Consider the following 25,949-nt stretch of genomic DNA (forward strand, 5'->3'; position numbering starts at 1 on the left):
CTTATTAGATATCTATTTGGTTTATTTTGATAATAATAATCATGATACAATTTCTAAACATGACGCAAACGAAAAAAATGTTTAATTAGAAAAGTCATCATTGAATATAAATAGATCGTTATATAATCCTTAAATTAAATATTAATTTTAAAACATTTGTAAAATAAAATACAAAATTAATTATGACAATAGCAATAATTAAAGGTATTGCAATTGCATTTTTGAATAACTATTCTACATATTGAATAAAAAATCGATTGGATTAAAAAAATACAAAGCATATTAAAATTAGCGTAAAAATAGAAAAATGTTACAGAATTTTTGTAGTTACGATAACGTTTATTAATATCATTAATATGTACGTTATGCGGTCTACAAAATAGATTTTATTATAATAAAGAGATACTTGAAAGAAATCGAAACAGGAAGTACTGTAAGAAAATGTGATTTTTATCTTCAACTAGACAACACAAACGTGCGCTCTAAATATTTTTTTAAACAGAAGGAGAAAAATTAAATTGCCTTAAAACTTCGTGCAAAAATGCTTGTCAAACACACTTCCTATTTCTTTATTAAATTTTCTTGAACTTTACTGACGAAAGATGAAAGAGAAATGAGACCGGACCGATACAAATTCTATGCGCGTTTAAGTACTTTATTAATAATTTACTGAAAAATAAATCGGTCGATCTATAAATGAATGTCTCAAAAACTTTATTGATTGACCGAGTGTCCTCCAATTTTTTTCGTTTTGTTGATTCTGGATACTTCCAATATCCTTCCACTTGGGAATATTTTTGTATCCAATTAAACTATCTTCAGAAATAAAGTTTTTAAAATTTTTAGTGAATCTTAATGTGTCGATAATTTATTTTTTAATATTTAATATAAGATTTAATATAAGATCTTGTTGTTAAAAGAAACAAAAGAAAATTTACGAAATTCAAATTTTACAGAAAGGAAAAGTTTACAAAATTCATAATTTTACAGAAAGGAAAAGATTTTGCTGTCACTGCAAAATTATCGTTCATTTTTATGGAGACTAACATTTATCGCATTCAATTATCAGATAAAATCGATTTTCTTATTAACAATGAGAACAAATTTATTCTTAAGGTTATAAATTTGAATATATATATATTGCATTTTGCTCTTATTAAAACTATATTAATAAACACACACTAAACTATATAAAATGACAGAATAGAAATCAATGAATTCTTATAGCAAAATAATTTTGTATTTTAACAAAATAATTAGTAAATAGAAACATGTGTTAAAAAATATTTTCATTGTTGTAACCAAAAATTTTCTACTAAAATATTTCAGCAAAATTTTTTTTCGTGCATCGCAAACTACGCAAACTATGCGAGACACGAAAAACATAATTCTATACTTTATATTTCTATTATTGCATATAAATTAAAAGGTGCCTTTTTTATTTCAGAGAAGATTTTATCCACGTTGGATGATTCTGAATAAGTTTTTAAATATACAATCGATACAGGTAATGGACATCGATCTTACTGATTTTTGTGTACTGATTTTATTTCTTTTTCCCTTTCTTTCTTTTCCATTAATTTAAAATTAATGCAATTTTGAAAAAATTAAATACAATATTTATATAAATTTTTAAATTAACATATATATTTTTTAAATTTGATTGTTCAAAGAATGTGTGAAATAGATTTATATTCTTAACAAATTCTTCTATAAAGAAGAAAATTTAGACACATTATTTTTATTGATAGATTTTCTCTTGAAACACACAATTCATGTTTCTACACGTTTATAAATTACAGGGTGTAAATTGAAGAAATTGGACAATGAAGAAAGAGGGGTGAAATTAACAATCATGTACAAATCAAAATTATATTTTGGAATCAGAGATCGCTATTGCTCTCCGTGAATTACATGTATTATACAATGTGTTACAGCGTGGCGACTTCCTTCTTGTTAAATTGCGCTAAATGAAATTTGAATTTGATTATATAAGTAAAAAAAGAGATGAAAACGATTTTCGTTCGTGATAAAATGTCCTCGGCAAAGGTAATAAAATTTGTTGCATTTGTAAGAACGTTCTTGCTACCAAAGTATCTTTTTCAAAATATTATAATATAAACGATACACATGATCGTAATGTTGCATTAGATCATAAAAAAAACGAGAAATTTCATAATATGCACGATGGCACTTGAATCGATATCTAATTCGTTTATCCTTATTGTTTTTACACGAAAGCACATTTAAAGAACGGAAAGAAGAAAGAAGATACACAATTGAAATGTATACACATAAAAAAACAGGTATGTATGTACATTGGCTTGCACAAAACATCACAAAATGAAATTCAAATCAAAAATGAAAATTCGAAACATACATGCTGTCTTCAACATGTAAAATCATCATAATATAAAACAATACAGTTGACATTTTAACGCACATTTGCAGATAAATTGTGTACATATGTATATGTAATGTATAATTATAGATCACTTTCTCATTTTTGCGATGTATTCTTCTTGGTTGAGAGTTCAGATATTCATGCGAGATAAATATTTATTTTCGAGCGCTTCCTATTTTCAATAATCTACGCGAAAAATACTGTTTTTGATGCGAGTATAATTCTATAAAATTTTTATGTACCATTCCACTTTCGTACATTTTTTTCAAACTTAGTAGATTTTTTTTTTGTAACTTAATTAACATTTTCGCGCGCGCGCGCGTATAAAATATACCAAATATAAAAAAGATAATATGATTAAGGAACATTGTGTTTTTACTCTTACTTTGCATTTTTTACAAAATTTGGTGGTTTAATGAAGCAGAATAAATAGATTTAATGCAAAATAAACAAAAATATATTTGTATATCTATGGATTATATAATTAATATACGTGTAATATATATGTAAATACATGTATATTAATTATATCTATATATCATTAATAATACATATATAATAATCATAATGTATATCAGTTATTAACACTTGTGTTTGTGTGTACATTCGTGCGAAAATGTATACATTGAATGTTTCAAATCATCAAATATTTTTTTAATGAAAAAATTCTATGGTTAATTTTGCAAATTTGAAAGTTTGAAATGTTAAATAACAAAATTATGTTCTATAATTTAATACAATTTTTATTTGTGCTTTATATAATGAAAAAATTAAAAAAAAAATGAAAACCACTTCTTTTCGATTTTTACAAAGAAAAAGTCAGCTCGAAATATAACAAAATATTTATCAAAACATCATTTGGAAATATTCAGGGTTTGGATTTTTTTTTGGTAGATTTGAAAAATATAAATGTGATATATGAATCACACAATAAAGTAGATAATCAATAGACAAATATTTGTAATAATTGAAATGGATAATAAAAAATTTTCAAATTGCGAAGAAATCATTCTTGTCTTATATCGATAAAAATAAGTGTTACCCAAATAAAAATTCTATATTAGTCAGGTCCTTTTTGTTGTCGTAAAAATGCATTGTAATGATATAGATTTTTTTCATGTAAAATAAATAATCACTGATTGTAGAATGTATTATGGCTCTAATTTTCTGTAAACGATGTTCTCATGCGACGATAACCGGATTGCACTGAACAATAGTTCGTGTGTGAGCGTTATGCTTTTTCACGTGTCCATGAATTCGGTTTTGGTCTTTTTCTTCTCTTCGACCAGCTTAACATCTGTCACGTGTAAGTTGTGTTCGCTCTTGGCAGCGAACTTAATAATTGCTTGCGTCGATACTTGGGTTGTGTGTCGTAGATCCAGACGTTTTAACATTTTACATCTCGTTAAGTGGTCGAGAGTTGTTTCAGTGAGCAACTTGCAGTTTGCTAAATTCAGTGACATTAGTTTTGGTAGCGACATCAAGTGCGCCACGCCGGCGTCAGTGAGTCTGCCGATCGAAGAAAGATCTAAGGTTTCAAGATCCAACAAGTGTTGAACTATGTATCTCACTCCTCGATCCGTGAGATCGCATCCAGCTAGAGACAGATTCTTGAGATGTTTTAGTCGCGATGTTTTGTCTATAAGACCTGGTCTTGAATCCGTTGGCGAATCTAAGATTTCTTCTAAAACGGCGTCATTTAGAGAAGTAACATAATTCAGATTCAGTTTTTCTAGAGGCGGGCAACTACAGCTCTTCAAGGCACGAACACCAGCCCAAGTACAGCCTTGAAGGGATAATGCTCGTAATTGTGGTAATCTACTCAGCAACCAAGCTAATTGCATCTTATTGACATTAGTCCAATCTAGTAAAAGACTCTCGGGTTGTCGTCGAATAATAGCGGTCAAGTGTAAAGAACGGAGACTATAGTGTGACATATCGAGTTTCTTCCATAGACTGGGATCTATGCTATATCTCGCCCAGGTACGACAGACCAAGGCACAATTAAGCAAATCCTTCATGCTAAGATATTGAAATACTGCAAGCATTGCTGTCTTGTTGTACATTACATTCTGCTCATTTGATTCGCCATCTGTTTCTTGGATAGGTGGCGGTGGCCTAAGCACCGATGGCCTAACTACTATGTGCGGCCTCACCAAAGATCTGCTGCTTGAGGCAATCAACTGCATAGCTAACTGGGTGCGCTGTTGACTCATTTTCTGTTCACCTTCGGCTGGTTCTCCTGGCGAATCATTCCATGCCTTAAAAAAAAAAACCTAGTGAAATTTATACAATAATATCCTGTACAATGTGGCTTACGCAATCTCAAATCATTACGCTAATTCAATCATGCAAAAAATTAATCTATTATATAATCTAAAAATATCTAAATATTTAGTAAATATATTTTTTATGAATGATGCTAATAATAATCAATACTCGATATACATGTAAATTATGTATATAAAATATATATATATATATATATATATATATATAGAGTGATGAAATAATAATGTAGAAATTGTGATTTTTGTTTGGATTTTTCTCAATCAAATTAATACATCAATGCAAGTTAAGAAATACAATAAATTAGAAAAGAATAAATTTAATGATCTGTAAGATAAACAGTCATAATAGTAAAATAATGTGAAGGACACAGTCAAAGATAAGTGGAAATTGCCAAATACATAATTAATATATATTTATGATCTAAATTCATTATAAGACATTAAATGTAACAAGATATAATAAGATAAATAAAAATATGATTTAAATGCACTAGCCGAACTCTTCTGAGATAAGAAATAGATAGCATAAGTTCTTTCTCAGTTTCCTTCTATGTAGCAATTTCTGATTAATGATCAACAGTGATCTTTTCAAAGTCCAACATGAAAAAAAGAATACAGATGGAACTTTTCTTCTGTTTCTTTCCATCCATTTCCTTCTATTAGCACTTAGCATTTCAGTATAATACAGAATTCAGTGAATGCACCACATAATATATGCAAAATTATAAATTGTTATATAATGAAGTAATTGAGACTTATCATAATGATTAGATAATTGGAAATTCAGAACAGACTTTTGATGTACCTAAAGATCTTGTGAGAATAACATCAAGTGTCAAAGAAATATAAATAACAGATTACAGTTACAAGGACAAATCTTTAGAGAAGGGGAAAAGCATCATGTGTTCTTAAAACAATTAAGTTAAGGTAAATTGAACTGCGTATTGTTTTGCAAATTCAATGTAGATTTCAGAGATTAAACATTTTATTTAAGATTTTTTCTTCATCAAGTATTATAATATTAGCCCAATCAAAATTAATTCTAAATTAATTCTAAATTAATAATGTAATCACTAAAGTCTCAATTATATTTCTGTTTCTGAAATACATGATGCTTTCCTCTCTGAAAGATTCATTTCTATAATTGTGATTGATTATTTATATTTCTTTGACATTTGATGTTGTTTTCACAAAATCTTTAGTCATATTGAAAGTCTCTTACAAGTTTATCAATTTTATCTGACTGCAAATAGTTTTAACTCTTAATCACTTTATTGCATAACAATTCATAATTTTGCCATATAATATACCATGTCATTCGTGTATTCATGTCATTTGTTTTCATCTTATTATACAACTTGTTTTTATATAACGAATTTGGACAATAACATATATGTATTTGACAATTTTGCCTCACTTTTAATTGTGCACTAACACATTTTATTAATATTTTATTTTATTTACAAACTACGATTTAGTCTTTTCTAATTTATTGTATTTTTTACAATAACTTGTGTCTTTAACTTGCGTCAATATTAATCTGATTTTCGAGGATCTCAAACAAGGATCAAAAAATATTTACATTACTTTATTGCTATCTTAACATATATATAATTTACATGATTTTTTTTTTTTTTTAATACAGAAGTCGCGTCATCTCTAGGCTATCATCGTACATCTTTCCAGGTAAGCAAAAAACACACTTGACCATCCATACCTTTTTGCACTCAAAAAAGATTTGATTAATACAGTGTACATTATAATACAATATTGGCTCTTATTATTAAATATTGCAATTAACTGATCTTAAAAGCCTTGAATTATTTTTATCTCTTAATTTTTCGACTTCTGAGATATATTGAATGAAAGAATTGATATACCTCATTAGGATCATGTCTTGACCGTTTACTTGGTGTCATAGCTCGCTCGGAATCCGTAGTTGCTGCTGAAGAAGCTGCACTCGAAACTGATAATTTTCGCGTGCGGCCTCTTGGCTGACGCGGCCGATAATCCAAATTTCTACCTTGTTCACAACATTGTGGACATTCCCAGCTATTTGGCAAATCATCATTGACAGTTATCTCTTTAGAATTCAAGCCAATGCATTCTGGATGTACAATGTCAAAGCATATTGAACATTCCATTAAAGTAGATGGTATCGTGGGAAACGGTTTACCTGTAATTATTATTCAAACATTCAATTTACAGATTAAAGAAAATATAGATTGCATATAACTTAAATCATACAATGGTTAAAGAATATAAGAATTTTTTAAGTTTGCTAATATAAAATGTACCGTCATACACAATACAATTAATCAATATATTTAATTAATCATAAATTATATACGCACCCGTCAATGGTGCGGGCGATTGTTTCCAGCCATCCAAGTGACAAATCTTACAAGATGATGTAACTGGAAGCATAGGTCGCAAACATTGGCGCATGAGGCACGTTTGTTTAGCACGACCACTACCTCCAAATTTAACCATATCTTGACAAAAAACACATTCTCGGCAATCTTGTCTGGTGCACGCCTCACACTTTTTACATCTAGTGCGTCTTCTTCGCGGAAACGCCCTCTCGGATTTGTCTGAATGTCTCATTTTTACAAACACTTTTCTCGTCACTCTCATGCGTTCCTAATAAAACATGATACAAGAATGATTTAAAATATTTAAACATATTTGTCTTAATTTCATATAGTTGATCAATAAATACCCTATCAGCAATGGTCAAAGGAGGGGGCGGTGGTAAAACAGGATTGCCTGTCACAGCAGCTTCTGAATTATCGTTTCTATGTTGTTCAACTAAACATCGAACATCATGAATAAGAGCGACCGGATCGCGTATTAAATCTGGAACATTTTTCTTCGTTGATGGTAATGAATGGAGATACATGACTATGGCTTTCAAGCCATGTAATTCAAACTTTGTGAGATGCACATGCTGGTTATGCTGCGGAGCTAAGTGTTGGCGTTGCGATTCGGGTATATCCAAATGACTTCTACCCAAGAGTACGTGCACGTACCTTTCGAGGACATACCTATAGAAATATATAAATTTTTATAATATACATACACACACACATATATATATATATATATATATATATATAAATAATATACATGTTATTTAAAAAAATATATTGTTCATTCTTACCACAACATTTCTGTAAAAAATGGATATCGAAATTTTTGTGGTACTTTTGTATGCTCTTCTACTTGCGCCACTTTTAATTGTTTTTCGATACCAAAACTATGAAGAAAATTACCACCAAAGACCAACGAATCCTGAGGAGTATATACTGCATGTATCCAACCAGTTGGTATGAACAGAGTCATACCAGCTGTTAGACTTATCCTACCACATCTGTCTACCATATCACCAAAAAATACATCTGACTGTTTGCCACTTAACACCCACTCTTGATAGAGATTTAAATTTTTTTCAGAGGGTGGAATTAACCAAAAGATTTTGCCACCACGCAGAATATGATACCATACGCTTGTACCACCAAAATCGACGTGAAAGTCAGTGTAACAACCTTTCACCGACATTAAACAGTATTTCTGTACTTTTGGATACATCATATCTTCTAGAAGATTGGTAGATTCTACCTGAGACTCCTTCAGATGTCTTGGCCATACTACGTCTACCCAATCTATTTGTCGCACTAATGCAGGCGACTGTACATAATTCTCTAATTTGGTGTGACTAAACTCTAAAGAGATCACATTTAACAAGCGCTCCTTGTTGGGATCCTCGTAATACTTTTGCCACTCCTTCATAGTCATATCTTCATTTTTCTGAGTATTAACATCCATGACATCCAGAATTCTCTTAGAACCTATTATATAAACGTCATGAATAAATAAATAAATAAATGAATAAATAAATAAATAAATATATATATATATATATATATATATATATATTGAGCAACATCTCTTTTTTTCTCTTCTATATATTTGAAACTTACCAACACAGGTTCTAACATCATTAACAGAAAAATTGGTACTGGGCACTCGCAAACCCAATCCAGATTTCTCCTTGAATAATAGCGGTATTTTCAGACCATGCTTTTGCAAGAACGTCAAAGTCAGTTCTGGTCCGGTCATCTCACGGAACAGGCCATTGAAATTGCTCAGATCGTACTTCTTGCCCTCGATTTTTTCGTCAAGTTGAAAAGTACGGCGACCCTCGATTTCCTCATCACCTATGGTCCAATCGTCCGTATACAACTTCCTGGGTCGTTCGCGCTGTAAGATTACACACGTGGAGGATATCGCTTAAAATTATTTAACGCGATGCAACGCAATGTCGACGTCGTCAACATCGACGCCGTCGTCGCCGTCGACGGCGTCGACGTCGCCGATGGCAACACCGACGCCGGGTTCGCGCGGGCTCTTTGTTTACCAATTGGCGCCTCTTCGGCAGCGGAGCGGAGTCGTCGGCCATTGCGGACACGCAGCTAGAAACGTATCACCGAATTCTCATCGGAGTGCCCAGTGGGACGTCGATAAAACGGCGAAAATGGGACCACGTTAGTACGATCGATCGCAGTCTATCGTTCACCATTTACATGTCAAGCGCGACGCGTCAATGACGCCGCGGAAGCACGTTCCTCGTTCGTGTACGCTTTCGCAGCGAAACGGCAACGCCATTTTCCTACCGGCCAGTGCTACCAACCTAGCAATCCAATTCCCGCGACGGTCATACGACTTCCGAAAGCGCGCGCATGTGTGTCGCGAGTCTAGAAGAAGTGTGGAAGCTCGAGAGGTCAATAAAACGTTAGAAAACTCTGCGAAACATATGTGCGTCTGTGTGATCGACGCAGATCCACATTCTGAATCCTCTTTATTAATAGAAATACCTCTAAAAATGGCTTTATTACAATCAATCTTTCTCAAGGTTTACAAGCCACTTAGAGGCATTCTTCGAGTACAAGTGTACGCATCTTTGTTGGAAACGTCGGTAAGTTACGAATAATAATTTTTTTAATTTAAATAATTCAAAATTTAAATTTTTAAATAATTTATAATAACTTTTCTTAAATTCTTTCTAAGAGAGAAATAAAAATTGGAGATTGAGAGAGATAGAGAATATATATATATATATATATATTTCTTTTGTCAACAATCTTCCTAATATTTTTGCTTTCTTTTTACAGAAAGTCGAGAGAAAAATCAAACGTTACTTGATGCGACATCGAGGGAAATAAGAGAACTGAATATTTTTCTAAATATCGCACTGTGTCATTTCGCGCTAATAAATTCGAGAAACGCGATTGCGTGATCGCCATATTGTTGCATCGCGTCGCGTTCGGTTGCCGCCAGCAACTCCGACATTTTCGCGCAATTTTCTCGCCAAAAATGAAATGTCGCGTGTATGAATTCACGTCGAGAGTGTCAAACATGGTGTTGAGTAATTGCCGTGTTAAGTGCAAATTAATCGCGCTTCTCATATCTGAGTGCGACGAATCTTTCTTGATGAGCAGATCCATCAGATGATCATGGCGCCAAAAACTTTTTAACAGTGAGTAGATATTTTATCAGGTATCGATTTCGAAGTGGTGTCTACTATTTGGAAAAATCTGAAAAATGTGGAATTCTCAAGGAATTTGATGAATTTATTTTTTAATAATTTTCCAAAAGTTGAATTTTTTTATGTATTATATATTCTGTTTGTAACTTTTGACTTGAAAATTTTGTATGTAATTTTGTTTATGTAATATAAAATATTTCTTGTTTAGAGCTCGTATAGTTTCTTTAAATATTTTTTAAATTTAATAGCTATTGAAACTCGAGAGAATTTTTATTCTGTTTTAGGTTTTATAAACTTGTATGAGTAGAAAATATTAAGGACTTTACATAATAAATATATATTTATTTATAAGATACATTTAAAAATATTTTTATTTTATCTGAAACTTTTAACAAATTGTTTTGAAAATAAAAAAAATTCTCAAGGAATAAATTTCAAATTTGAGTAGACATCCTGTCATTTATTTGTTTCTTGTTTTAAACATTTGCTAATTAAATCAAGTATTCAAGTAAATGTATATGTATTTTGTGAAAATGTGTGATTATTAATTATAATTATTTTCAAATGTTAATGGGTTAATTTGAAGGCAATCGTTTATTCTTGATTAGAAGGAGGAGGAAAGAATTTTTCACAATTTCTCGTTGCCGAGGACATTGAATATTGCGATTGCGTACTCGCATCTTTGTTTAAATTGCTCATCTAGTAAGAATATATTTCAAAATTCATTGGTCGAGTTTGTCTCACATATTATATCGGTATAGCATATTATAGTAATTTAGCGATAGTACGTTTGAATCAAAACCGATTATTATATCGTGAATATAGGTTCAATTAAAAGTAAAAAGTTAAAAAAAGATTGAAAAAGTAAATATTAGATATGCTATATCTTATACTTATTTATGTCTATTGTGTGTAACGTTTGATCTTCATTTCAAATTTTCATTTCTAAAATTTGATATTTCCTGTTCCTAATATTCCCTCCATTGTACGCAAGACTTAAGTATAGTGTATTTATCCCGCTTTTTTTATACTCCGCTTTCGGTAGACGTCATTTGGTCGTTGTCGGTAACAGTCGCACGTTCTGTAACACTGCTTTATCCGACGCTTTAAAATTATAAAATGGCCACGACCATGGAAATCGACGATGATGATTGTGATTTGCCGACCTCCAGCAGCGGAAAAGGCGAAAAGAAGCGTTTCGAAGTGAAGAAAGTAAGTGAGAATCACGCAGTATGGATTATATAAAATTAATTTTACTCGTAGTCGCCGCGCGGCTTGCAAATGTAATTCCTAACCTCATTTACGCTTTATCACTTCACTCTATTTCTTGACACACGTGCGTTTTGTTATCTTTTTGAGCGATTAAACATGATTACATTTTTTTCAGTGGAACGCGGTGGCTCTGTGGGCTTGGGGTAAGAATGATTAAGTATTATGATTATGCAGTCTTTGAGATGCAATATAATAGATATAATGAGATTATTTAACATCTTTATTATACATATTTTACTTATTTAACATCAATCTTTTGCATATGTCCTTCAGATATCGTCGTGGACAATTGTGCTATTTGTCGTAATCATATCATGGATCTCTGTATTGAATGTCAGGCGAATCAAGCATCTGCTACTAGTGAGGAATGCACAGTAGCCTGGGGTGTATGCAATGTAAATTTGACAATTTTGATGTTAGTATCATTAAGATTTCAGAGCTCACAGTAATCACCTGTTATTATTTTCAGCATGCCTTTCATTTTCATTGTATTTCACGTTGGTTGAAGACACGACAAGTCTGTCCACTTGATAATCGTGAATGGGAATTTCAAAAGTAAGTAAACTTGTTTGATGAAATATAACTTTCATGTATATACATACATATTTTTATCTTATTCTCAAAATAAAAAATTCAAATTAGAAATGTTAAATTTAAAAATTTATAAACAGATATCTGTAACACCTTAACAATACCAAATTATTAATAATTAATTTAATTAATTTTATATGATACAGTTTATATTGAATGGTATTTGTTCTCTATATTTGTCTGGTATACATTGTGATTTGTATAGTGATGATGACGCTGAAAATACTTTAAGAGTTTAGTTTTATCCTTAATAAGATTTTAAAATATAAATTTTTACATGTTAATAAGATCTACTACACTTGTTTCTGTGTCAATTCTGAAATAATTAAATTTTTTATAATTTTGTCATTTCTATTTACAGATATGGTCATTAATTGGATATATTCAACTGTATTAGCCAGAAATCTGTGCTGCTATTTATATTAAATATAATACAAGTATACTAGGAGATTCTCTTCATAAAAAATACTTTGTAAGAAAGTGACGAACATATGAAGTGAAAATAGGAAAAAAATAAGAGCAGAAAAATAGGAGAACTTATATATAGACTAATCAACTAATTTTTTGTTATAAAAATTTCAATTGCAAACAAAATTAATTAAAACAATCACAATCATCATCAAATTATTCAATTATGTAATTTTTTTGTATAGATTATAAGTCTTATAATAAATGAAAATTGTTCACATGCTTCCGATGATTTATCCACATTATTCCTGTCGTTATTTTTTTAAACGTCAATCTCTAATTTTGAAATATTATGGAATATTAAATTAAATTTTGATATGATCAATTTTTGATATTTTTGATCAAACATGCATTTTTAGATACATTAGCATTGTATATTAGTTATTTGTATTTTTTTTTAAAGTATTTAATATTTTAATTTGTATTTTTTATAAAGATTCTTTTAACCGTAACTTTGATTAATCCGATTATCCGATCTTTCAGAGATTTCGTCTAGCAAAAGTTTCGTCCCGTTCTGTCGCAAGAATCATGTGAAGTGAATACGAAAGGAGTAGGGGGTAAAAGCATTACTCTTTTTACCTCTGAACGCATGCTGCTACTATTACACTCTCCTTTTGATCCAATAACTTTAATTCTGATATCAATCGATTTGAAAAAAATTTCTCGTTTTATGCAATTCGAAGACTCATATATTAAATTGATCATTATATCTTTTTAATAGTTCACTGCTTTGTTTAAACGAGATGTCATACACGGCTTATCTGGTTCGCCTTAAGCTTAAGTATTAATAGCAATGACATTTATTTAATATAGTTCAATTAATAGATCTTCATTACGCTCAAGGCGATTCTGCAAATCCATGTCTATGCGAATACATAGCTCCTTAACGAGATATAACGGGCAACCATCGTCGTCCGTGACGTCACGTCGTAAGACCGATCGATCGTACCAAGATCATCTCTCGAATCCCTTTTCCAGTTCTAGGGCATTCAGTAGGAGGCTGGCGTAGGGCAGGCAATACTTATCAGGTAGGCGGAACTACCGGGGGTAGTCCCGATGAGCTGGCTTCTAATCTGGGCATACAGCGAAAATTACATCTTCTCGCAGGATGGCCGGGGAAAGGAGAGCCGGTCTGCCTAGAGAGAGCAATGGTAAGCTACTTCCATCTCGATTCTCCGTCGTCTGGCTCTAGATCTTGCCGCCTTATTCGGGGATTCGTGTGCGGGACAAAAAAAATAAAGAAAAAGAAAGAGAGAGAGAGAGAGAGAGAGAAAGAAGTAACTACAGTCCTCACCTGTTCTAAGAGGACTTATGAATAGTGAGGCGTGAGAAGGGGCGAGATCACCTTCAGTCTCTCTCGGGGAAAGCGCACACCTAACGGGGAGAACCCGTGGGTGGCTCGGCCGATTGGTTGATTCGGATCATTGGACGGATTTTATATTACTTTATATCAAAGTTCGAATTAATTTGCGTTCGTAATGAGAAATGAGATGTACCTCGCTGCGAGCGGATATTTCGAGGGATGGAGAAATATTTCCGTGAGCATTGTTTCGCGAAGTGGACTTGATCTAACTTCCTGAATTATTTAGAAAATATAATAAAAATATGTAGGCAAAGAGACATTAGAAAATAGTTATATATGTGCAAAATCAACATCAGCATAGAGACTAAAATTTTAATCGATTTATTAATCTTTATTGTTCTTCTAACATATGAATAAAACTACTAATCTTATTCATATTTTTATTAGCTATTATGTATATACAACATAGAGAGAAATATTCAAGCCGAGTATCTAAATATCGCAGCTATATGAATTAAGTTTCCTCAGAGTTCGTAATAAAAGTCGGTCTTTATATTACGGCGTTAAAACTCGGTTCTTTGTTCAGGATATTTAATTATTACTTTTTAATTTTAAATTCGCAATTACTTCTTAATCCTGAGCGTAAACTACTAACATGTCTGCCTTGTGACAAGTAAACCGGAGGTTTTTGGTCTCATTGCTTCAATTTCTCGTTGCCATGCTCGTAATTTACGAGCGTAAAAATATCTAAGCGTGGCTGGGTTGGTGTGTCGAGAGTAGCGACGAGAGCGTCGATTTTTCGGCGTCGTGGATCTTGTTTGTCACAGCTCGTAGTGGCAGGTGCGTACACCTGCCCGTAATATTTACCTGGGCGCGCGAGAGATGGGATATAAATACGATTTTCATCCTCGATGACGGCGGAGACGAAGAAAGGTAGGAGAAAGGGAGGAGAGGAGGAAAAGTTGATAGGAAGAGTAGGTCGCTGGTGCGGGGCGACGCGGGATGGTAGCAAGGGCCTCATTTCCGGCGGAAACAGAGGTTCTCTCACCCTCCCCCCCTCTCTTGGTAAGAGCCATCCCGCTCTTCACACCCTTCTTACTTCAGATCCGACGGTGGCAGCGGCGGCGGCAAAGTCCAATCGAATTAAATACGTTCCCGCGGTGGATCCAATCCGGCGACAGTGCCTTCGCGGTTTTTGTCTCGCGGTTCGTCCGCCCGAACGTTCCTGCTTCCACTTAAATCTTAGTGTAAATCTACTTTCTAGAGGTAAATTTGCTCTGGAAAGCCGGTTAAGGCTGTTAAGCTGTCATCACTGTGCTACACCTGAAGCCCGAATCGCCGAAATCCTTTGAGTTTTAACGTTACCGCCGTAACTACGCTCTTTACGTTGAAATAGTCACATGTTTTCTTTACGTTGAAATAGCCACGTGTTTTCTTTCACTCTCTTATATAGTATTCGCGTTTGAGACAGGAGATGCGAAAGTATATTTTACATATTATCACAATTTTTTATCTCGATAAACTAAAAGCACAGTGCGCATTTATCATAATTATGCATGTAACATATACTTTTGTGAAAAATGTAAAAGATTCTCACATTTCTTTAACTTGGCGTGTTGTTCAAAACTTTTCAAAATAGTTTCAAGCAGAATTTGTTAAGCAGGATAAACATTTATTTGATATAAAGATAACTCATCTTTTTATCGTGGTTTTGATGAATGATATGGTAAATATATCAAATCAGGATTAACAGAATCATTTGTAACGGCTTCACTTAACAAACGGAATCGACAGTTTTTCGGTAATCTCCATTATATTTGTCACATTTTCGAGTAGCCGCGGTTATCGCAAAAATCAGGAATTTTTCAGCGTTCTGCATTGTATTATTTAAAAAAAAAAAAAAAAAAAAAAAAAAAACAAAAAAAAACGGCATCCTCGGTGGCTGCACGAAGCCATCCATTATCCGTAGTCCCGATAAATCCCGCCGAGGTGTTCGGGCCTCTTGTGTTTGGCAGATATATCAAGACTTCCTTCACCTCGTCGCCCCACGCCAAGCCGCGATCGCCGTCGTCCTTTTCTACTTGTTCCTCCTCGCGCCGCAGACTTTCGAATCAGCCGAGATTGTCGATGCGACTCAGGGATGAGTGCGCTGATAAATCGAGAGATTTCTCCTCTGGCCGTAGGTTATTCTCAAACAGTTGACAGGACTGAAAATAATGCGAGTAATTAGATGAAATAATTAGACAATGACAAATTGAAAAAGAAAATATAAATAAAGGAATAAATAGACCCAAATCTGTCATATTAATATAAATATTTCTAAGAATAGAATTATGTGAAATGTAAAAGAGTTATGAATAATGAAATAATAATTAATTAATGTTTCGAGTTTCGATGTCAACTTCCGATCGTTATTATTGTTATCCTTCGTATTTTTTTATTTTGAAGTGAAATATAAAAGAAAGATTAAACTCGCAGTCCTTTATTCTTTCTTTGTGTATTACAAACTGTTACTTTCAAATTTTTTAACCGAGCAAAGCGATTTAATATTTATCGTTAAACATAGAGATAACAGATAACGATGATGAGTCGGTTATAACAATTTAAGCCACAAAATTAAGAACTTTTGCAATACCACTATTTTTCCGGGAGAAAAACTCGGAAGACAGCTCGTCGCGGATTAATTTTCGCAAATATAGCGGTGTGGCTGATTTGATTTAAATCTGTCCGAGAGCGTACCTAAATTGGTTCCTGCGGGAGACAGCGTCGTTGCTTTATCCTTACGACTCCTGCCGGAACCGAGATACCACCGTTTTTCCCCGGCATCGAGAGATCTTCACACCGATGCTGCGTCCGTGATGGTGGCGACTGCCGAGAACGCGGGTAGTTGTAACAACGGTAAATCCTCGTTAGATGCGCGAGAAAAACAAAGGGCACCGACTGACTTGGTGATATTCTTTCCCTCTCTCTGAGTTTCTTATCACGCGAAGGGGTTGTCTGGCCTCCTTGCTTCCTGGCTTCCTCTTGGCCGCCTCTTTGCCTTCTCGTGGCGAATTTCCGGTTGCCGTCGTCAGTTTCCTTCCTTTTAATATTTCTTAAGACATTATGTGTCGCCACGTAATATAAGGAAGAAAATCAAAACTGCGAAATTTATTTAATTTGAGACATTTTATAATTATGTTTTTTGCTCGTATCGAGCTCGATCTGTCATTCGTTATTAATTTTTATTGCTCGTTAGTCAGTCACTTTCTTATTTTTTTATTGATAGATATAAAATGTATAACAGCATTAACAAGTTAACTATTTATTAAATTTTAGTTATTACGAAAAGTTTTAAATATTTATTAAATTTTAAATATTTCTATTAGAAAATAAAAATTTAAATAGACAATTATTTTAACTATTAAATCTAATATTAACTATCTAATCTAATATTAAGTCTAATATTTATCTAATTAATAAATAGTAATATTTATCTAATTAATAAAATTAAGTTTATTTTATTATCTTAATCACTGTAGAAATTAGTATATTATTATTACTATGTTTTACTTTTTTCTTATAATTTGAAAGGAATAAAATTGTGTGATTCTCTCTCCCATAAATTGAGAAAACGAGATTAAGTTGCCGCATCTTTTTGCGGCGATTTAATCTCATCATCTTATTAAAATCACAATTATCGATTTATTAAAATCACGCAATTTCATTCCTTCCAGAGAATTCCTTCAGAAGATAAAAATTTGGCACAACGATATTAATAATGAATGTTAATTTATTACTTGTGCCATTTATATTCGTAAACTATTGAGCATTTTCATTATAGAAATTACATTTACATAATATTATAAATTATATAAATTTTTATAGTGCAGCATTGATATTATATATCATTTTCAAGGATTAAACATTATGACTAAGCTTTCGAAATTGCGTTTAGAAAACAGAAATTAAGCTTAGTGTTAAATATTTTTCGATTAAAAACGAGAGGTTTTACATGATTCTAGACCGGATACATGGGATAGTAAATCATCCCATAATGAAAACGGCGATATCATAACTTGAATATAGAAAAACTTTATTCACACTCTAAGAAAACATCGTTTAATAAACTATGGCTCATGACAACTCTTAGATAATAAAACAAGAGGCAATTTTAAAAACAATTAGGATTGCGCCTAAATGGATTACCCCTGTATCCATCCTAGAGTTAAGTATGATAAAGTTACATAAGATGTACATATTCATATGTAGATATAGCTCGTTCAAATTAGATACTTGAAATATATACAAGAGAATGGTATATTCGAATGGTATGATGTTTATTTTGTAGCACGTTGAATATTTTGTAATGTAATAGTCGGCATGGTTCGTACTCGATAGTTGGTATTTATTGTTGCTTTTTTGCGACATAGTTACGCAGCGCGTTGTGTGTATGTATACAAGGTTGTAACGCAAGGTTGTAACGCTACCATTCGCGCAGCGACACTCGAGCAGGAAGGCAGCAACGCGCTATTTCTTCGCATTCTTTCCTCGAGATACGATCGAGATACGATGAGCACTGAAAGACAGTCAAAAACGGGATCGTCATTATTACGACTGTCGATTCGCGCGCGTATCGAGGCGACTATTAATTGTCGAAGTAGTTATTTCACGTGAATTCATTCGAGGCGACAGCGAACGGGAATTGTACGATTATTCTCGATGCTCGAATACATTTCGACATCTTGACTTTTTTATGACTTTTTTATGATTTCATCGTAATTTGTAATATTTGTTAATCGAAAGAAAGAGCAGATTCTACACTCATTCAAATTACACAACTAGTAGTCGGAGTAGAATAGTCTAATTTAAATAATGAAAAGTCATGATATACCGTATTGTATTTATTAATAATACATGCATTTCGTGGAATTTATTCAAAATATTCAAAATATATGCGTTTACGCTTGTACATGATATTAAATTTTGACTATATTTTCGATCTATTCTAATTAGCCATTAAGCGCGACCTTATTAACTGCATCACGTAATATTAGGGTGAAAAGCAACCGTTGCTATTACACAATTAACCATGTTTTCACGAGTGAATGTTGTTTATGTCATTGTGAAACAATGAGAAGTGGAAAACGTGAGCGGAGAAGAAATCCTGAGTGACGACGCGGAGTAATTATAGAATTAATAACTTATTTTCATCACTTTCTACTTGTGCATCGTTTCGGTAAGTTGTATTATTTTTTTATTTTATTCTCAAGAGGTACAATGGATTTATAATTTAAAATATAACGTATAAAATATGAAGTGATGAATTAAAAATTAAAGATTTATATATAAAAATCATTTTTTGGCGACTATATTTTAATGCATAAAAATTTAAATTTATAATAAGTATCATAATAGACTAAATATTTTGTGTATATTGTGTTACATACTTTTAATTACTTTAATTTAACAAATTGTTTAATAACTTTATTTATTATTTGTTTCTATGATACACTAAAAGTAATATTATAATAAAAGGGTATCATATATATATATATATATATATATATATATATATATATATATATATATATATGTATATCTCATAGATCCATTGTGTGCCTTAAAATACATGGAACGTTATTCAAAATATTTAACTCTGGAATATAATCATTTATTGTATGTCGATTTATTGTATGAACAAGAACGAATATATATGAAAGCTCATAAAATAGAGCTTATTATCAATGCATCATTGACCGATTTGGTCATTTATTGGGATATTTTGATGTATTATTATGCAGCAGAATATTAATTACGAAGTACACAAATTACTTGAAATTTATAGAGAATTAAAACTTATATGAATGAAAAAAGATAAAAAATATTTCACATTACGAGTATGTTTGGCAAAAATACATAAAAAAAGTTAATTTATTTACGTAAAATAAAAATGATTTCAAAATCCGGAAAATATCTGTTATTTAAAAATATATATTTTAAACACATCAATAATTCTTAATTATTTTTATAATACACCAGTTCTGTTTTAATTTTTTACGCTAGTCACTTATGTATACATATAGATATTGTCATAATTGATATATTATATGATATAAAATATAAAACATAATGAATCTAATAAAAATATTTAATGGCAAAAGAAAAAAGTTGTTAATATAAATTATCTCAAAATTGTTCAGATATTTAAAATATTTGATATTGAAATATTTCCCTTATTATACTCAAAATGACAATGATATTATAAATAATGATGGTAAAAATTTATAATAGATATATTTACGTTGATATATTTACGTATTTAGTATACGAAATATTACATTTTAAATTTAATCTCTATTTTCTAGATATAATTTTTTATAAGATTGATATTAATATTCAGTATTTAAAATTAATAAGATATCAATGCCATATTGATAAAAAAATTTGTATAGAAAAGTATAATTAACATATGAACAAACTCATATTAATATTAACGAAGAGCGACTGGGGAAAAATCAGAGAAATCAACGATTTTTAAATGGTATTACATAATTGTATTATAATTTGTATCATAAAAAAGTATTCGTTTTCGGATATGCATAATATAAATACAGGTTTTTAAATTAAAAAATTATACATAATTACTGTAATAATTTAGGTCATCGCAACGAAATTTAAAAAATAAAAAATTACATAAAGACAAAATTAGCTAAAAATTAATAATAATGAAAATCAATATTATTTAAGCAAATAAAATAAATAAAAGATGACAGATCGACATTGTGTTCGCGTAATTATAGATTGCACCCGCGTACTCTATGCCATTTCGATAAATCAAATGCCTGATTGTTTTTAATTTGAAACCCATTTGAAAACTATTATGTTCTCAATATTTACGCATTAGAGACTTTAAATTAATTAATCTTCAGCATGTGCTATTAAAGTATCGTACGATAGTTGTTGTCGATCATTCCGTACACGGTATTCTTAGTGCGGGCGAGTCTCCGAGAGAGCACTCCATAGGCTAAGTAAATCAGAGGCCTTTGGCCAAGAGCGAGGTCACCCTTTAACCCCCATACCAGCCCCACCGTCGTCCCTTGCGTGATGACAGAAGTGGGGATGGCAGGGACAACAAAGGGTCGGTTAAGAGCTCTTCAGCGACCACTCGCGCACCTTCCCCAACCTAGGACGCATCACGTACTCTTCGGCTCAACTAGTCTTGCTTGCTTGCTTGCTTGCTTGCTTGCTACTTGCTTGCTTGCCCCATGACGTGATTGCCACCGAAATGTGTTTACCGTAAACCGTATCAAACTGTCGAGCGCCGGCCCGCTTCAGCGTTGTAGCCGTCTGTCTTTTTCGAGTACGTCGATAAAAGTACGTATCTCCATCAATTTCGCGAACCGTCCTTTTTGGTCATCGCGCAATCTTCCATTTTTCTATTCTTGCGAAGTTTATTCACCCCGAAGCAAATATATACAAAATCGATCTTACTCAATAAAATTTGTATTCTCTGTTACTGACATATCGGATTATGATTCGGAAGAAAGTAACTGTATGTAGATGGAGTAAATCCAATTATAACATTATTGAAATATTTTTCGATATTTACTGATAAAATTTTATTTTAGTTAGCGATTTTTTATAAAAACTTCTAAGAAATCAGGATGCAGGACAGTTTCTTCTAGGTAATGTTAAATTAATAACGTTAAATTAACGTTAATTTAAAAAAACTTTTAGGGCAATAAATATATGATATGAAAATAATGTAATATTATAATTATAGATTGCATTTCAGATAAAACTTAAATTGTTTTTCTAAACAATTTAATATAACTTTTTTGCAATATCAATGCAATATCAATGCAGATATAAGTTATCTTATAATATTATTATAATTACGTATATACAATAAAATTATATATATTGTAATATAATTATTTATATTATATATACCTAATACAAATTCAATTGTTTATATATATGTTTTAATTCATATTTCGCTGCTTTGAACGCGTATAATTATTTCTACTTTTAATGAAAATATATATATATATATATATATATATATATATATATATATATATTAAAATATAATATATCAATTGTCTATGCATTGTAGACTATGTGTGTATTGAAAATTATTCAATTATACGAGTCAATTGTTAACACAAATCGATTTTGTCGTGTCCATTGGTACAAAAATTTTGATTCTTCGGAAAGGTGCCGGTGCAATTTTATCGCGGCAAACATCCCCGTTATCAATCAATACTGACACTATCTCGGCGATTAAAAGTTCACATCACTTACGCGCTGAAATAATTTCGATGGCGATGGTCGGACGACTTCGGGGAGGGAACAAGGGGGATTCTCGCAAATACGTCGAACAGGATCCAACGGCCCGTTGACAAATACGGCAACCGCGATCTCGATAAATATCGGGCGCCGCACTCCGATAAATATCACGTTCGACTTCGATAAATACTGGGCATGGTTAATCGACGCTTGCCGGAATTAAAAGCTTATTGATTATCGGAATGTAATTCCTGCTTCGATGATGCCCATCCTCCCATTATCCTCTATCTACGTAACGATCAGTTGTCCTTGATTTGCATAGAATAGTAAGGCGAATGCTTCCAAGTCTACCGTTCAAAGTGGCCGTTACCATCACGCGATCGAACTCAAATTAACCGGATAATAATGATAATAATTAGATGCGTGCATCGTCTACATTTGTACTCGATTGTTGTGGCACAAAATCATTCTTTGCGACCGCCGCGTTCTAGTTTTTATATAATGACAATTGTCATAATCTTGATACATAAAATATTCTTAAAATACAAATTAAAGTTTGTCAACTATATGAAGAGAATTTTAATTTAAATTTTTTTAGAATTCGTTCGTTATATGTTCAGAGTATATGTTCGATCTTTTATTAGAAAGGATTTGTGACATCGTCATAGTTGAGAGTAAAAGAAATTTATGAATTAAATGTTAAACAGATAATTAAGCATCAATATTATGCGATTAAATATAAAAAAGTTCTAAGATTTTACTATATAGATTAAATATCCCATAATTAGTATGATTAAATATTGGTTTTCATACGTGACATACTTTCATCTCGGATATAATCGTATATTGATTTCCCGATACAAACGCACGTAATTTTTTTTTTATCTTTTGTTTAAAACTCGGAAAACTTTCTTTTGCAAGTTGTTATTCGCATAGATTCATCGATCCGAATACAGTGGCGCGAATCTTACGAATGTGGCCGGCTGGATCTTGTCGATTCTTCAGGCCGTTCAGGAATATGAAGTGATCTGGGCCGTGATCAGAAGCAGCCTAGAGCACGCGGTATAATCGCCCTGAACAGGCCGGAAGCTATTTCCGCCCCAATTTGCAATCCAGTAAATACCAGTGAGCCAGCGCCAAATACCACCGCACCCAGTCTCAGACAAAAGCCGGTTGCTTCGCTTGCGATGTGTAAGGCTCTCATTGTTGTTTTGTTGCGAAACGTGCCGTTACGCTTTTTCCGCAATACGAGAACGGTATGCTCGTCCTAACTTGTTGCTACGTTTTAAATCGCCACGTATTTTAATCTGCGAAATCGTCAAATCGATGGAACATATATTTTTTTTTACGCGAACGTCGATTACCATTTTCAAGATCGTTATTTGATTATCTCATTAATTGACACGTGACAGAATGCGTTATTAAAGTCAAATAAAATCGATAGGAGCATTCTCGTAAAACTGGAAATATATCGAACAAGAAATTTGCTTTGAAAGTACCAAAAAATTAAATTCTACATTGATATTGAGGTAATTATTCGATATATTATAAAATCTAGAAAATTTACCGAATTGCAATAATGAAATTGTGTTATAATGAAAATGGGATAAGCAAAATAAAATTCAAACATGAGTTAAGTGTCACATGTTCTCAAATTTTCATTTCACGTATTAATTTTGTATTAAATTGGCAAAGAATATAATTTAATCCTTTTGAAAATTATTGAACGAGAAAATTATTAAACGATATTCCTAAACAAATAAAATTGCAAATAATCCTTTTCATAATTTACAATATTCTTGTTATTCAGTTGGCATTTATAATTCGCAAGTATTAGAAATTTGCGCAAGTTCGGCTTCAACTTGTTTGCTTATTACGAAATAGAGTAGGTATACGGGGACAATGATGATATGCTGTTGTAAGCGGGAGATGCACACACGGTCCATCAATGTCGCCAGTGATCTGATTCGGAGCAACTAGTACTCTGTGGTTAAGACTGGTCGTGACTGGCACAGCTATTCCGACTACGACAAGCAGTCTCGCGCAAAGCATGTCCATGATTGACCAAGTGCTGCAATGTTTCCGCTTGTAGTCACGTGTGTCCGATTGTAATCCACGGTGGACCACTTTGTTTGATCTTCCTTAACCAAATTATCATTCCGCGGCTAATTTTCAGTATTTATCACGGTGATTAGGATATATTTCTGCCAGCGTTTAAATTGACAGATAATTATCAGTTTCGAAACCTTTTTTTTTTTTCTTTTACGGAACATCCGCGTTTGCGATAATCTTCGAATACTTATAAGGATAATTTTATAAAGAAAAACAACAATTGGATAATTTCATTCGAGATACTATCTTGATATCGAAACCGTTTTATCCGATGTCGATTTAGTTTCCTTTTATGTACACGTCAGCGTTTAAAAGTGTTTTTTATTTTTCATGAAGATGAGAGAATGGCAATCTTCCCTCTTGTTGTTATTCTCCACAGTGTTCAACGAAGTATCTCGCACTTCGTGCCGCGCGACTCTTCTCGCGTTCTCTTTTTCTGAATGAGTTATTGTGTTAAAACGCCTTTTTATTTCGCACGTCCCACGCTATTCTGACTTACGTCACCCCGCATGAGACGCATTCGTTGCCAATCGTGAGCGCCAATAAATGCGCATCGTGCGTCCGCAAAGTTCCAGCCTCCATCCCATCGCGAGCGTCGCGCACAACAATCGTTTCCGTTTATTCGCTGACAATGCGCCAAACTTTCCAGTTGGTCCGCGCGTTGGCTGCTCGGCGCCGGGTAAGCTCGGCACGATGTATTTGCTCGGCTGTTCTCGGCCGGGAAACTTGTAAATTTATTCCCGGGAAAATTCAGGCGTTTGAATTTTTAGCAGGCCGACGCGCAGAACTTTCTTTCTTACGGTGGCAGCAAAACGCCCGCCCGCTCGCTTAATCGTCTAGTATAAGAAAGTGATTCTGCCGGAGTCAATCTCTCTGCCTTCTCCTCGCGAAACGAGGACAAAAAGGTCTCGCTAGAGATCCGAGAATTCTCTCATTCGTACTGTTGTGCGTTACTCTTCACCCTCTTCTTTATGCGAGAAGTGATTGATCGATCTCTCCTTCTCCTCCCCTTCTCTCTCTCTCTCTCTCTCTCTCTCTCTCTCTTTGCGTTTGTTTCGCATTGAACACGTTCAAATAGATCGAAAACAGTTTGTTACCGATTTAACATGCAGCTAGAAAAGGAAATTAAATTCTTGATCTGAAAAATAAGAACGCGTACTCCGATATCGACAAACATATCAGTATTTATAATTGATTTTTTACTAACGCGCAAAGATGGATAATCTGTCTGATGGATAACCTTGTACGTAATAGAAATATAATATAATAATAATAATAAGTTTTCAAGATAATCTAATATTTGTTGCGTGATTTTATACCTGTAACTTTATCTAGATTTATTCTCCTTGTTATCGAAGATCGAAACGATAAAGGTCTCTCTTTGTAAAATATAATTAAACGAACAGATGAGGCTTACATAACTTTGATAACGTTAAAGTACCACTTGAAGCAGCATCTTTGTCGCAGTGGCGACCGCAGTCTCTTCCTTTTACCTTCACCTCATTGGATTGTAATTCCCCGGCGCATTGATTCGACGTAGGTACATATGATGCCGACTGCAGTACACAACGGCCGTAACTTCGGGAACTTTTGTTTGAATTATGTTGAACGAATCGTGGAAACTGGTGACGCTATCGGTGCGTTAGTCGACAGAAACAGCCGTAATGTGCCACTCGAGTTCAGTTC

At 32.7% G+C, this 25,949-nt stretch overlaps 3 protein-coding genes across 3 annotated transcripts in view; 1 reads left to right on the plus strand and 2 right to left on the minus strand.

Moving 5' to 3' along the window:
* Positions 1 to 1,858: 1,858 nt before the first annotated feature.
* On the minus strand, positions 1,859 to 9,400 carry LOC105432615 (jmjC domain-containing histone demethylation protein 1). The gene is made up of 7 exons (XM_089085397.1): positions 9,116 to 9,400; positions 8,679 to 8,958; positions 7,859 to 8,546; positions 7,418 to 7,742; positions 7,050 to 7,338; positions 6,576 to 6,871; positions 1,859 to 4,665 (listed from the first exon to the last, which is right to left on the minus strand). Exons 1-7 carry the CDS (start codon positions 9,155 to 9,157, stop codon positions 3,646 to 3,648), a joined length of 2,940 nt encoding a protein of 979 aa, XP_088941523.1. The 5' UTR covers positions 9,158 to 9,400; the 3' UTR covers positions 1,859 to 3,645.
* A 1,888-nt stretch (positions 9,401 to 11,288) lies between these two features.
* Positions 11,289 to 12,797, plus strand: Roc1a (Regulator of cullins 1a). The gene is made up of 5 exons (XM_011647012.3): positions 11,289 to 11,455; positions 11,631 to 11,658; positions 11,789 to 11,910; positions 11,985 to 12,070; positions 12,468 to 12,797. The coding sequence occupies exons 1-5, from the start codon at positions 11,363 to 11,365 to the stop codon at positions 12,478 to 12,480; spliced, it is 342 nt and encodes a 113-aa protein (XP_011645314.1). The 5' UTR covers positions 11,289 to 11,362; the 3' UTR covers positions 12,481 to 12,797.
* A 1,506-nt stretch (positions 12,798 to 14,303) lies between these two features.
* Positions 14,304 to 25,949, minus strand: part of LOC105432273 (uncharacterized) — a 46,555-nt gene continuing 34,909 nt past the window's right edge. The window contains exons 4-5 of the mRNA XM_089085158.1: positions 16,617 to 16,959; positions 14,304 to 16,084 (exon numbers count right to left, since the gene is read on the minus strand). Coding sequence (XP_088941284.1) covers positions 16,787 to 16,959 — 173 coding nt within the window. The 3' untranslated portion in view covers positions 14,304 to 16,084; positions 16,617 to 16,786. The remainder of the gene's footprint in view (positions 16,085 to 16,616; positions 16,960 to 25,949) is intronic.

Source organism: Pogonomyrmex barbatus, unplaced genomic scaffold, assembly GCF_055798465.1.
Source record: "Pogonomyrmex barbatus isolate J1 unplaced genomic scaffold, ASM5579846v1 scaffold1, whole genome shotgun sequence".
Lineage (NCBI taxonomy): Eukaryota > Metazoa > Arthropoda > Insecta > Hymenoptera > Formicidae > Pogonomyrmex > Pogonomyrmex barbatus.